This window comes from Rhinolophus hipposideros (genome assembly GCF_964194185.1).
Source record: "Rhinolophus hipposideros genome assembly, chromosome: 18".
Lineage (NCBI taxonomy): Eukaryota > Metazoa > Chordata > Mammalia > Chiroptera > Rhinolophidae > Rhinolophus > Rhinolophus hipposideros.
Window position 1 is genome coordinate 18412062 of NC_138064.1, and position 13879 is coordinate 18425940.

Consider the following 13879-nt stretch of genomic DNA (forward strand, 5'->3'; position numbering starts at 1 on the left):
TTTCTCTGGGTCATCTCCTGGGACACTGAAATTGTTTTGTCATACAAAACCACCCACAGTGAAGGGCCTCTCCTCCTGTTGCTCAAGAGCAAAAATCAAAGGTTCTAAAGACTATTTTGTAACCCTCGATAAATATTTGATCCAGTAACTGCCAATTTTGAAGCGTGAACTGTGCTAAATATAAATTGTATCTGTGCGGTGCAGCACAGTGTTACAAAGATAAAACATTCTTTGGCTTAAATTGTTTTATATAACCCCTCAGAGTGAATGAAAGACCCACAGAATAACTATTCTACAGGACAGAATGTGTTAACTTCTGTCAGGAGGTCTGTATGTCATGGAATTAAAATGCTTGGGAGGCAACATGGTATCATGATAGGAACACTGAACCAGGCCAAGAACCAAGGGACTTGGGCCTAAACCTATTTGTCCTTCATCTTGTTCTTTCACCCATTATCTCATCAAAACTCTACATCTTCATCTGCACGGAGTCTCCCTTTGCATTTCCAGTTGAGCCCATGGAACCTAAATATCGCATGAAGTCCCTTCAGGGGCTATGGGTGGGAAGCCACAGAAAGGTCACATATTTGGGCTCAGGCCCCTTAACTCTCTGTGACTACACTACACCTGCTGTTACCTGCTTTATATTTGGGGGTTCCATATACGCTTTCACTTGATAAAAATAGATTTTCATTGAAAACCGAAAAAGATCGGGCGCTCTCCAAAGTCTCCATAACTGATGTGATCCATTCAACGGGTAACACGGAATCTGAGGCTCAAAGGAAGGACTGGGTTTCAACAAGCAGAGATTGGGGGGATCCCCTGAGAGCCTGCAGGATGGGGCAAGAGTGTGGGCTCTTATGGAAACTGGACAGTACTTGGAGCACAGGGTCAGTCAATGAAAGATTCTCAGCAGGGTTGGGACTCAATAAAATCTGTAAACTGGGAGTTGAATCTAGCATCATAGTATATTGTACATAGAGTGTGAGGACACAGCCATATTTAAGGGCTTTCAGACAGAACCAAACACGGGTAAGTATTCAGAAAATATGATGACTGCTAGTGATTATGAAGGAGAAACAGTAACTACTGCATGTTGCTTTAATTAAAATAAAATTGGAGCAATTGTTATCCTTCATGCAACTTGCATTGCTGATCAATCTTATATTTCCTCCTGACCAGCCTGAATTACTGACATAGAAGCACACACATAGCTAAAAGCGTGGCCCACTTTTCAAATATTGAAAAGCTTAATATTTTCAGTATTGCCAGAACCTTAAGTAGTGAGTCAAATTTTTGTAATACAATTTCTGGAGGCAACGGCTAAAATCCCCCATACCAACTAGCTGTGTTATGACTAGTTTCTCTATATGATAAGGCTCAAGATTGGACTCAAAGAATATCCAAATCTTTCTAACAACAAATATAGTGTGTTCTACTGCAACTGTTTCATCCCTCACTCTTGTTACATACGTGTCCATATCTTATCTCGCACTCCACATCTGACTGGATTTTCAGTTCTAAGGACAGTTTACAGTTCTGCACACATTATGAATTATGATAATGTGAATTATGTGAATAATGATATGTGAACATATGTGAATTATGATAATTCATATATCATAATTATTTATAGTCTTTATAAGTCAAGAGAGCACTTATAAATACACTGTTGCATTTAATCCTCACAAAACAAAATGCAGGAGATAAAATGGGGCAGCTAACGTGAAAACCAGTTTGGTGGTTCCTCAAAAGGTTAAACTTAGAATTATCCTATGACCTAGCAATTCCACTCCCATGTGATTCCAAAAAGACTTGTAAACAGGTACTCAAACAAAGACTTTTGCATAATAGCCAAAAGGTGGAAAATCCCCAAATGTCCGTCAACAGATGAAAGGCTAAACAAATTGTGGTGTATGTATATACCCAATGGAACATTATTCAGCCATGAAAAGGAATGAAGTAGTGATACATACTGCAACGTGAATGAACCTCAGAAACACTGTGCCAAATGAAAGAAGCCACACACAAAGGGTCACATATTATATAATTCCATTTACATGAAGTATCTAGAAAAAGTAAGCTCATAGAGACAGAAGAAGATTGGCGGAAACCAAAGGTAGGTGGCAGGAGGAGGGTGGTGGGGAGTGAGAACTAGTGGGTATGGAGTTTCTTTCTGGAGCGATGAAAATGTTTTGAAACTAGATAGAGGTAGGTGGTGGTTACACAACACTAGGAAAGTACTAAATTCCATACACTTTGAAATGGCTACTTTTATGTTATATGAACTGTGAATTTCACCTCAATAAAAATATAAAGAATAGAAAGTGGGAAATGGAAAATAGGGGACAGTATAGAAAAAAGTGAGGTATCTTGAAGGATATTTTACTGCACACTCTGAGGCAAGCAGATGAGACGGCCTCATACAGTTCTCAAAAACAAATCTAAGCTGGCGTTCCATGTTCTAATCACTGACTAGAATGCAATGAAAGTTTTTTTAGTTAAATGTGTCCACTGATCACATTTGCAAGATTAGAGGTAAGCGCATCCCAGAAACTGGTGGGTGATGTAAATATATAAACTATCTATAGAACTTCAATGTGGGCATGGAAATAAGGGCTCAACTGTGAGTTCTTTAGTCACGGTGCCAGTTATAACTAAAAAGACTTTGTGTATCAGATGGCACACAGCAGCCACCCAGTCTTTTCAGAGCACGGAAACAGGAGGATGTCACAAAAATCCTGTTTAGGAAACACAGTGATTTCTCCATCCAAACTGGGCTTTACTCATTCTTTATGAACACGTCCATGATATGTTTCCAAACACTCGGACATTACTCAACTGGCAGGCAGTTTTCAATAAAAGAGAGCTCAGATATACTTCATGTGTGAAAGTGATGGTCAAGTGGACCTCAAAAAAGCAACTTAGAGGCGCTCTACTACTTAAATACCTTCTAATAAGAAGGCAGTGGAGCCCAGTGGTTAAGAGCAAGTGCTGTGGTATGAAACACACCTAGATACATGTTGGCTGGCATGACTACTTGTGTGACCTTGAAAAAGATATCAAGTCCCTGTAAGCTTCAGATTCCTAACTTGTAAATGAAAATATTAATGTCCACAGGACAGGATGCTATGAGAATGTCATGAGAGTGCATGTAAAGAACTTGGCTACTGGAGATGCTCAGCTTATGGTATTTTACCACTGTGCTTACCTCTAGCTGAATATAGACTTGCTCAGGCATTTTCTGGCCATAGGTTTCCAAGAGCGTGATGGTTTCTTTTAGTGGTTCAAAGAGTTCATCAGTGGCTCTCTGCCGGCTTCGGACAGCCAGAAGATGTCCCATGAGATCAACTAAAACATCATGATCACCTTCACGTAATTCTCTCTGAAGTCCAGCATCCGTCTCTTTTATAAATTCTTGTAGTTCCGTCAGACTATTAAATAAATATATATATACACACACACAAATGTGCACATACACAAACACAAATTAGGCTCATTAAAACACTCAGGAGGATAAGACTTCTAATTGAATCTTATTTTCATTATTTCCCTAAACAAACATTACTTGCAACCTCTATTATAAAACAGACAGTTTTAACGCTCTTAAAATTAATATCTCAATTTTAGAAAGCAGTCAGGTGTTAAGCTATAATTCCAAATACCAAAGCACAAAAGGCTACCTGTCAATGACGAATCTCAAAAGATGCTCCTGAAACATCCAGCTCCATTTCTTAATAATGTTTAGCAAGCTCACTTTAAAAGGCTTCATGTCCACTTTGAACCAACTATCAAACACTCTGAAGTCATCAAACTTGCTCATCTGAACATACAAAGCCTCATAAACATCAATCTACAATTAGAAAAAACAAAATAAGTACAACAACTCAATCAAAAGCCAAGCATTACATTAAAAGCGAAGCGTTTCCCTTGCCTGTTCCTTGAATTGGTCAAGAGTTGGTGCCTGTCCAGGGATTTCTTCATTGGCATGACCATCTGTTTCCTCAGATGATATAGTTTGGCCATACAGGAGAAAATGCTTCATAAACTCAGCTCGGTCATCTACCCAGAGGTAAGAGTACGTGTCCAGCGTACTTCTGAAGTCCAAGACTTTAGTGATGACACTGGCCACTCTGTTCAATATCTCTTGCCTGACCTCTGCCAGGCCTAACATGTTATCCATATCATCCTAAATAAAAAGAAAACCAAGCACTTCTTAAAACCATCCTTGCTCTCCCAATGACATGCAACATAACATTATCCAAGGTCAGTCTTCAAAGGGACGGTAGTTGGTAAAACCCAAAATTGTGTTGCTTTTTCCCATTTCCCCTTTCCTTGTGCTCTCCATTATCCCCAAATTATTTTTGAATCGTTCATATAAAAGCTATGACCCCATAACAAAGAAAATACCTGATAATTTGCTATTTCCAGATGCGTTGCTACTCGCTTCATCTGGGCAGACATTCTAAAACTATTGCATAGCATTTCTTCCACCAGATCATAGATGCTATCGCCAGCTTCTCTTTCTAAAGAAGGTTTAAACAGAATCTCAGGGGGCATTAAGATCATTTGTGCTTGAAAAAATGGTGTAGGTTTTAATCGCTTCTCCGTATTCATCAGAAAGAAGTCTAAGTCACGCATTATAGCTTGAAAAAAGCCTTCTACCACGATGTCATCAATGAATTCGACATAAATCTTCCAGGTATTCAGAGAAGGATTGGCTTTGAAGAGCTTCCTATTTTCCTAGAAACATACAAGAATGAATAGATGAGTATAAACACTAGTGAGTATAAAAGTGAAAGTTTTCCATTTAAAGGGTTTGTTAAAGAAGAGACTGCATTTTTGTGCACAACACAGGAACAGTCAATCGCTAGGCTGCAGAACCCTTAACTAGATGATAAAGATCTAACCCAGAGTTTGTAACATGTCATTCGTCCACAAAATACATTCAAAAGTCATTCTTCAAAGGGAAAATCATCATGAAGACTGCTATCTTCAAGTACAGAACAGAAGTATACTAGTTCTCAATGCATTCTAGATGTATTCAACATGGGCTCTAATTCTTGCTCTGTCCCTAACTCTATGTGTCCTTGAACTTTGCCTTCCAGGGACTTGCTTGTAAATTAAGAGGTTTCCCAAAATGGCCCTCCAGAGAAGCCTGCTCTGGGATATCCAAAGTTCACTAAGTCAGCAAAGATGGTCTCCAGGCCAGCTTGGAGATTCACAGTGCACCTATCACATTAAAGCCTATTTAACTTGGTTCGACCCAACTCTTTCCAAACAAACACTATTTCTTGCAAACTACCTATGAGCAGCCTGTAGAATAGTAACTCAGCTTGGGAAACGCTGGTCTGGTAAAGTCAAGCTCTCTTTGTGTTTCAATAATATGAAGTTCTTCTACCTCTTTGGCATCTCCCCAGAGTGTGGGTGAAATTAGGGACAGGTCAATGGGGCACAAGAGGACCAGACAGGGATGTGGTGAAGGACTGCTAGAGGTTGGGCATGCAGTGTGGCAGGCTTAGGGACATAGATTTGAAAAGGTCAGGTGGGCAGCAAGGTTGATTCCAGAGACACTTTCTGAGTGGCAAAAGTTGCATAGTCTATACAGGCCAGAGGGCAGAGGGCCAAGGCAGAAACAGTAGCACAGAGAAAAGGAGACACTGGAATGGGAACTGATTAAAGGTAGACTATGCTCTCTGCCTTCTTTGATCATTTGCTACTGTGGATATATGATCCAGAATTCCAAGGTGTGTAAAAATCAGAACTACAGAGGCGAGTCTAGCTCCTGACAAAGTAGGGCAGAGATGAGCCAGTTCTAGGAGTTTAGTGACCTCAAACAAATTAGAACTGCCCCTTTCTGGGATGCTCTCTTGGCCACCATCCAGGTGGAACTATTTACATTTGTGCAGTATACATGTCCTGCGCCCCTCAAGTGGTGCAGTACACATCCTGGACAGCTGTACACAGCAGCCCAGACTCCTTTGTAGACACTTGAAAGAAGTATAGATTTTGGGGGGGGGGGGAACAGAAATCCTTAAAACCACCTTATTCAGTCTCTTCATTTTAAAAGTATGAGAAGAGGGGTCAGCCGGTTAGCTCAGCTGGTTAGAGCACAGTGCTCTTAACAACAAGGTTGCCGGTTCGATTCCCACATGGGCCACTGTGAGCTGTGCCCTCCACAACTAGATTGAAACAACTACTTGACTTGGAGGTGATGGGTCCTGGAAAAACACACTTAATAAAATGTTTATATATATATATATATATATATATATATATATATATATATACATATATATATGTATATATATATATATATATATGAAAACAAAACACTTAAAACACATCAGTGCCACACACTTGTAGGAAGTTAGCTGCTAACCGAGAACTAGAAACCATTCCTCTTGGTTCCCAAGGATAGGGCTCTTTCCAACACATCACAGTAATATACCTGTGCTTGCCTCATTGTTTATACTTTTTCATACCAAGAGATCCAGTTTGTATCACTGCAGTGGCATTTTAAAAAAAAGTTATATTTTCAACAATTTAGGGCAAAGGGAGGAAAAGGAAGAGAAAAGAAGAGCTTTGGGTCACTGAATGACCGCTCAGGTCCCTTCCAGCCCCATCTCCCATGGTTCTGCCCTTTCCCTCTTCACTTTTAACTCTGACTGCAGACTATCCACTGGGATCCCACAAGCCATGAAGGATGAACAGGAAAAGGCAGACCTGACTCACCCTCAGCCCTATTTCCACAGGTTTCCTCCAAACCACATTCCTTACTAGAAGTCTGAGCACCAGGCACAAAACCATTTGCTGGTAAGAGGGAGGGAGGAAAATCACTTAACAGATACAGTTTATAGAAACAAATCATCACTTCATTTCTATTTTGAAATTGAGTTCCCTCGAGTTGAAAGCTCTCCTCAGTTCTCATACTGACTTCACAGCTTCTTGGTTTCTTGATGTAAGGAAACAAAAATGAGTCCATTTGTGAGTAGAAAATGTCAACCTTCTTCTCTGCAAAACCTGGTTTTGTAATTTTCAGTCACATATCGACAATATTTTCAATGCATTTTAATCAGGATTCACAAACCTGACTGGTCTAACACCCCCAGATTAGTGATTAGGGCGTATGTTTCTTCTTACTATCAAGAAAATGTAACAGTAAAAACTAATTATAACCCGTCATCTGTCCTCCATGAGACAGATTCTAATGCATAAATAATTGTAGGGGTGTCCAAAAAGTCACAGAATAATTCGCAGCATCTCAGCAAACAACTAAGGAATAGTCGAAGGCATGACTAATTAAGATTCTGCTGAAAAAACAAATGTCCACATACACACTTTCCTTACATGTCAGAACACACCGGAGATTCTCTTAAGGCTTCCAGGCCTTTAGATAGAGCCCTCAGAGGGAGCCCTAGCTCTTCTAACAACTTGATTTCAGACTTCTAGCCTCTAGACTGTAAAAGATTAAATTTCTGTTGTCTGTTGTTTTAAGACACCCATTGTGGTGCTTTGCTACAGCAGTGCTAGGATGCTGATACAGGAATTAATCAAAGAAGGCAGGGACAAAAGTCTTTGTGCTATCAAACTGTTCTCAGCAGGGAAAAGGAAAATTTTCTTATACATTTCAGACCACGTTGGAAATCAACAGAAACTTTGACATTATTACTATTATTATTATTATTATTATTAATTATTATTATTATTATTAGCTACGTTACTCAGTACAACAGATTGAGTATACCACACCTTACGTTTTGGTGAGCAGGTTTGTTATCCTTCAAACACTCGTCACTTGGCATGCAGGACACCACCTCCTCCTGTCAGTTGTTCCTTTTCTGCCCCTTTGGCTGGTTCTTCTTCTCCCCCCACCGTTTCCTAAGAATGGTGTGCCCCAGAGAACAGTCCTTGATTTGCTTCTATCCCCTACCTAGACTGGGTTGGGTGATCTCATTCAGCTTCATGGCTTAGATACCATTGCAACCAAGTTCTCTTTAATTTGCATTTCTGGTTTAGAGTCTTCTAATCTGCACACTAGTAAATCCAATTACTGCGACCATTCCTTTAGCTGTCTGATAGACACCTCAAATCAAAACGTCTAAAACTAAAATCTGATCTTCCTGCCTAAATCTCTCCCTCTTATAGCCTTTCCCATCTGAATAGGTTGCAACTTCATCTTTCCAGTTGAGCAGGACAAAATTCTTAGAATAATCCTCAGTGCCTCTTTCTTTCATGCTCCACCATCCACTCTGTTAGGAAATTGTTTGCTCCACTTAATTCAAAATATATGCACAATCCAACCACTTCTAATCATCTCCACAGCTAGACCACTCTGGCCCTGGTACTACAACTGTCACCTAGGTTACGGCCACAGTGACCTCCCAGGCCCCTCATCTTCCCTGGTCTCTCTATAGTCCGATTTCAATACAACAACCAGCATCCTTTTCAAAGGAAAGTTAGATCATGTTTACCCCTCTCTTTGAAGCCCTGTAATGGCTCCTCACGTACCTGCGAGTAAAAGCCAGAGGACATACAGAGGCCTATCAAGTCCCCCCTGATCTGCCCGCCCCCTCCTCACACCCCATGAACATCCGACCTCACCTCATCCTACTCTCCACCTCGCTCCCTCCACCCCATTCACTTTCCTGCTTTTCAGTGGACACACCGGGTGTGCTCCTCCCTGAAGGCTGTTTCCTGGGCCTAGAACGGTCTTCACCCCAAGGCTTGCAAGGCTAATTCTGTAACTTTTGTAACTCTATAACCCACTTGGCTAACGCTGTAATTCTGCTCGGATCTTACTTTCTCATGGAGGTCTACCCTGATCATCCTATTTAAAACCATACCCCTTAAATTTGGCAATAGCCAGCAAACTGCATAATTACACATCACTCTGTGACCCAACAATCCCTCTTCTAGAAATGTATCCCAAAGATATACTAACATAAGTGCAAGATGATTTTTGTTTAGGCTCTTCATTACAACACTATGTGTAAGAACAAAAGATGAGCTGCTAAATAAATTATGGTACAGCCACCCAATGGGGTACCATGCATCTTTAACAGGGCATGAGAAGAACTAAGTACACTGCTTCAGAGGGACCCACAGGAGATCAGTAAACAAGAAAAGAACCATATAGCAGAACAGTATGTGTAGCACTTCACATTTTATGTTAAGGAGAGTGGGAAATGAAAGCAAATACTTCCTTATGTTTTGTAAAAAAGAGGAATAAACCAAAATCTAACTTAAAAACTTTACCTATGGGGTAGAAGGGAGAAGGATGAAAGCTAGACTTCTCTGACTGTACCTTGATTTAGGTTTTGACATTGTAAACACATGAACATTTTAATAATTGATAAACAAAATGCAAAGTGGAAAAAAAAACCCACACCCCAATCCCAGCACTCCAGAACTCACGTGCCCTGCTCTAACTTTACCTCTTTTAGGCAGTCCATAACCAGTTCCAACATCTATGATGTACTGTATCTATTGTTTACTGCTGCTCTCACTAGAATGTGCGCTCCATGAAAGCATGGATCTTTGTCTGTTCTACTCACGGAAGTATCTCAAAAATCTAGAATGATACTGGGCCCATAGGCGGCTCACCATAAGTATTTCTTAAATAAGTAAGTGATGATGGACTTGTAAGATACATAATTGGTTATATTCAATACCCAGCAAGAAAACCATATTCCATTCATTGTTTGTTCTCCCACTGAGAGTTAGCCTAGAGACAAGTATCTTCACTTCACACACGAGAAAACCCAGGCCCAGTTTCTGAAAGACCTGAGACTAAACGCCCTGCTTTCCAGCCTCTCCCCAGGGTACTGTCCCCGTCCCATGCTATAGTGTTATGTGAGCGTGGCAGGGTATGTCTAATCTATCTGCCCAAAAGAGACAGGTCATGGTTTGAGGACGGCATCTGCCTATAGGGAAGATTCCATTTAACAAGGATGCTCAGAAGGAAATACATAATATGCTATTGCATCCCCATCCTTTTCTCCTTAAGGAGGTAGGAACAATGAGAAATCAACCTCCTCATGTCCCCATCCCCAGCACCCCCCAACTATAAGCCCCGCATTCCTAGCCCTGCCTTCCCTCCCTTCCTCCTGTTACTGCAGATGAGCTCACCATGCTCCTATGTAAAGGCAACGTGTACATGTATTTATGGATTCCCGTTCTCTCCAGGACTTGCCTGCAACTATATTTTCTTCTCTACTACATCATTCCCATCCACAGACAGACATCCTGAAACATCAACCAATATTAAAAATAAAACCCTCCCTATGCCTGCCCCGTTTCCAGTTCCCGCCACAGCAGAACTCCTCAGGAGTTTACGTGCTGTCTTGTCCCGCTTCTCCCATCCCACTCCTGCCAGCCTTCCATCCTCCACTCTATCATGTCAGTTCCTGGCATAGACAGAAACGACCTCCCTGTTGCCAGATCTGATAATCTCTGTCCTCACTTACATGTCCTAAATCAGGGTGGGACAGAATTAAACTTTTCCTTCTCCTTGAAACCCCTTCTGGACTTGGGTTTCAGGGCATCATCTCCCTAGATTTTCCTCCTGCTGCACTGGCCTGTTTCTCAGTACGCTGTGTGCTACACCCTCCTCTTCTCTCTAACCTCAGGAACGGCTGCAAGGCCAGTCCATGGACCTCTTCTCTATCGACGGTTAATCCATAACCTATGTAATCCTAGTCCACGGCTTTACATATCATATATACACGTACGCTCCTGACTCTCAGTTCTGTTACTCACCTACACTTCTGCCTGAACTCCAATTTGTAATGCCCACCTACTCAAAATTTCCCCTAGGGCAGGCACGTCTAATTCACATGCCCAAAAGCAAATCTTGTTTTTTCCCTACAAAATCTGCTCCACCACTGTACTTTCCATTAGCAGTAAAGGGAAACGCCATTCTTCCAATTGCTCAGACCAAAAACCTGAAGTCACCCTTGACTTCTCTCTCCTCTGACTTGTCACAGAAAATCAATCCTGTTGGCTTCACCTTCAAAATACATCCAACATATGATTGCTTTTATCACTACCACTCTGACCCAAACCATCATCATTTCTCACCTGCATCATTAGAATAATCTCCTAATGGCCTCTCTGTCTACCTTCCCTTTGCTCCCCTGTGGCATATACTTAACAGGGAAAGCCTTTGAGCAGAGTCTTTGGCAGCTATTTCCCCTCAGAGTGAAAGCCAAGGTTTCATAATGGCCATCCTTAGGAGATGGCTGAGATGGTTACATGAGCTCTTGTAAACGAGACGGCTGGTCCATACAGCCACTCAACAAATAATGGCATCCCAAAGAGGATGTAACTATGACAAAAATAAGCATCCCCATCTCTTATCTTTCTGTTTCATCAAACATCTCACATTCCAATCTCCTCCCTCAAGGAATGAGAACAGTGGGGGATACAGAAATTATAGGCAAGTAATATGAATTCCTCCATTATAAATGTTTCACAAAGCCACACATAAAGCTCTTTTAGGCCCACTTAAGAGTCCTACACCTTCTTATGTTCAATATTTCTGCTCTTTTCTAAATTACATGAAACGATCTTCCATAAATTTTAAAACCTTAAAAGCAGTTACCTCTACCAAGTTGTGTATCTTGCAGCCATCTTCTTGGATGAGCTTGTATTTTTTGGTGAACAAATCACCCTGGTCCTCCAAAGTAAAGGTGGTGTCCCTTCTGTGCTCTTTCCTGGGCAGGAGCGTGCACTCGGCCCACGCCCTCATGGTCTGCTGGATCATGCTGACATTGTTCTGCGTGCGCTCAACTCTGCGCTCCAACTCAGAGGTGGCCATTTTCACCCCCTCGATGTATCCCCAGCAATCATCCTGCCACGTCAGTGATGACACAGCTGCTTGTAGTTGCTCATCCACAGCCCTTAGCTCATCTTCGATCAAAGGGTATTCTACGTCCAGGAGAGCCTGTTTCAGCTTATTATATCCTTGTACAAGGAGTTCAAGATTTCCAATGTACTGAGCAAAGAAAACCCCAAAACAAAAAGTGCCAAATGCGTTAAAGCTATTTTCTCTACCTTAGAGGCATACAAGTCTCATAGGTCTATGTTAATTAAAATTCAAAGTATTTCTATTCAAAATATGCCCTAATACCTAAAAACACAAACCTTTAAAACAGTGTCTCTTTTTTTGAAGATGGCTAAGGCTGACTCTGGTATGTCTGACTTCTTCAACATCAAGAGGTATTTCACTTCCCTCAATACAGCCACCAGCTATGAAAATAAAAATCAAGGATTATTACATATTTTAAGAATATCATTCTATTTTACTACAAATTAAAATCAAGACACTTAAAATTTTACCCAATGCTTACTATATTTTCAAATTGTCAAAGAGGCTTTTGTTTCATATGCTTTTTGAAATCAGCAATCATACATTCCATATGATGTACAAATATAAATAATAAATGTATAAATCAATGACTATGGCCCACTGTCAGAGAAAGAATTTAAGTGAAAGACAGCAGCATACGCACACCAACATCTAAAATGGAAGGTCTTAAATGGACCTTGGTCTTTTCCCTGTACCATTAGTTCTGTTTTAACGCTTCTTTCTAAAACACAAATTTGTTACAATGCGATCAATAAACTAAGGAGCAATCTGAGCATACCACAAAATTTGTCTTTGCTTACCTGAAATTTCATCAGCAAGAAATACTAGGTAAATGCTGAAACCTGTACCCAACTGAACCAAACATCTTAGGAATATGCAAAATGCTCACATGCATACACCTGAAACATCCACTTAGTACCATGGATCACACATGTGTAATGAGCCACGCCCATCCACTTTCACTGGTACAACTTTCTGCCTGGTTTCAGATAACCCTACTTCCATCACTTCACAATAATATACAAGTTGCAACCCTTCTAACACCCACTTCCATAAGCAAATTTCAGGTCTTTGTCAAGGGAAAGCGTCACATTTATTGTAGTCTTTATGTATTACTCAACTATTTAAAATGTGTAAAACTACACAACTGTGTCTTCTAGGTTCCTATTTCTTTAATGTATCACTGACAAAGTTTTTGAGTACTCTACACCTACCCCTCATTTCCCCCATAAGTTCTATACTCTTTATTGTGCAATCTTTCATAATACAGTGATTTTTAGGCATGCATATGTCATGTGGCAGAACTGACTGTACCCCTCAATCACAGGTTCTAAGGAAAAGACCACACAACATGCTTAAGAAGGTAAACCAGTTGACTTCCGTAGGGTGTCCCACCCTAGGTTATCTAGTACAATATATTTTGTGTTTATAATCTATACTTCGTGTGTTTATAATCCCTTCAGATAGAATCACAGGAATGATCCCTAAAACATCTCAGGAATTTAGTTTCTACATATTGGTTTTATGAAATCATAAGGTAGAGGGATTCCTCAATTCTCTAGGTCATATATTTATGTTCATGTGCTGAGGTTTATAAACAAAATTAAATGATGGTATTCTTTATAATATTTTAGAGAAACAGATCAGAATTTGGATACCAGTTATAACTATCCAATTCAGTGAGGCTAACTTTCCCACTTCCTAAGGCATATATTCAGACTGCCATGGAAGATAATCACTAAAAGTGAACATACAATCTTTACTATCTAGAAATTCAGCCAGATGTTTAACGACTACTATTTTTGGTAATGGCAACTTACAAATAGATTTTCTTATATGCTTGCCCTTTCCTGTAAAGCATATTCATGTCAGTAAACAGAAAAGAAAGTTTCTTTTGTGATTCCTACCAACTTATCAGACTTAGAGATAGGTTGTTTAAAATATATTTATATCATATTTATCATATATGCACATATTGCAAATTATATGAATATATACACACACAAA

The 13879-nt window shown here is 40.3% G+C and overlaps 1 protein-coding gene across 1 annotated transcript in view; it reads right to left on the reverse strand.

Annotated features, from left to right (window-relative positions):
- The window catches only part of DNAH11 (dynein axonemal heavy chain 11), a 287853-nt gene that overhangs the window by 231296 nt on the left and 42678 nt on the right, over positions 1–13879 (reverse strand). Inside the window, exons 12-17 of the mRNA XM_081079668.1 lie at positions 12148–12252; positions 11606–11998; positions 4411–4743; positions 3935–4189; positions 3684–3853; positions 3212–3434 (exon numbers count right to left, since the gene is read on the reverse strand). Coding sequence (XP_080935794.1) covers positions 3212–3434; positions 3684–3853; positions 3935–4189; positions 4411–4743; positions 11606–11998; positions 12148–12252 — 1479 coding nt within the window. The remainder of the gene's footprint in view (positions 1–3211; positions 3435–3683; positions 3854–3934; positions 4190–4410; positions 4744–11605; positions 11999–12147; positions 12253–13879) is intronic.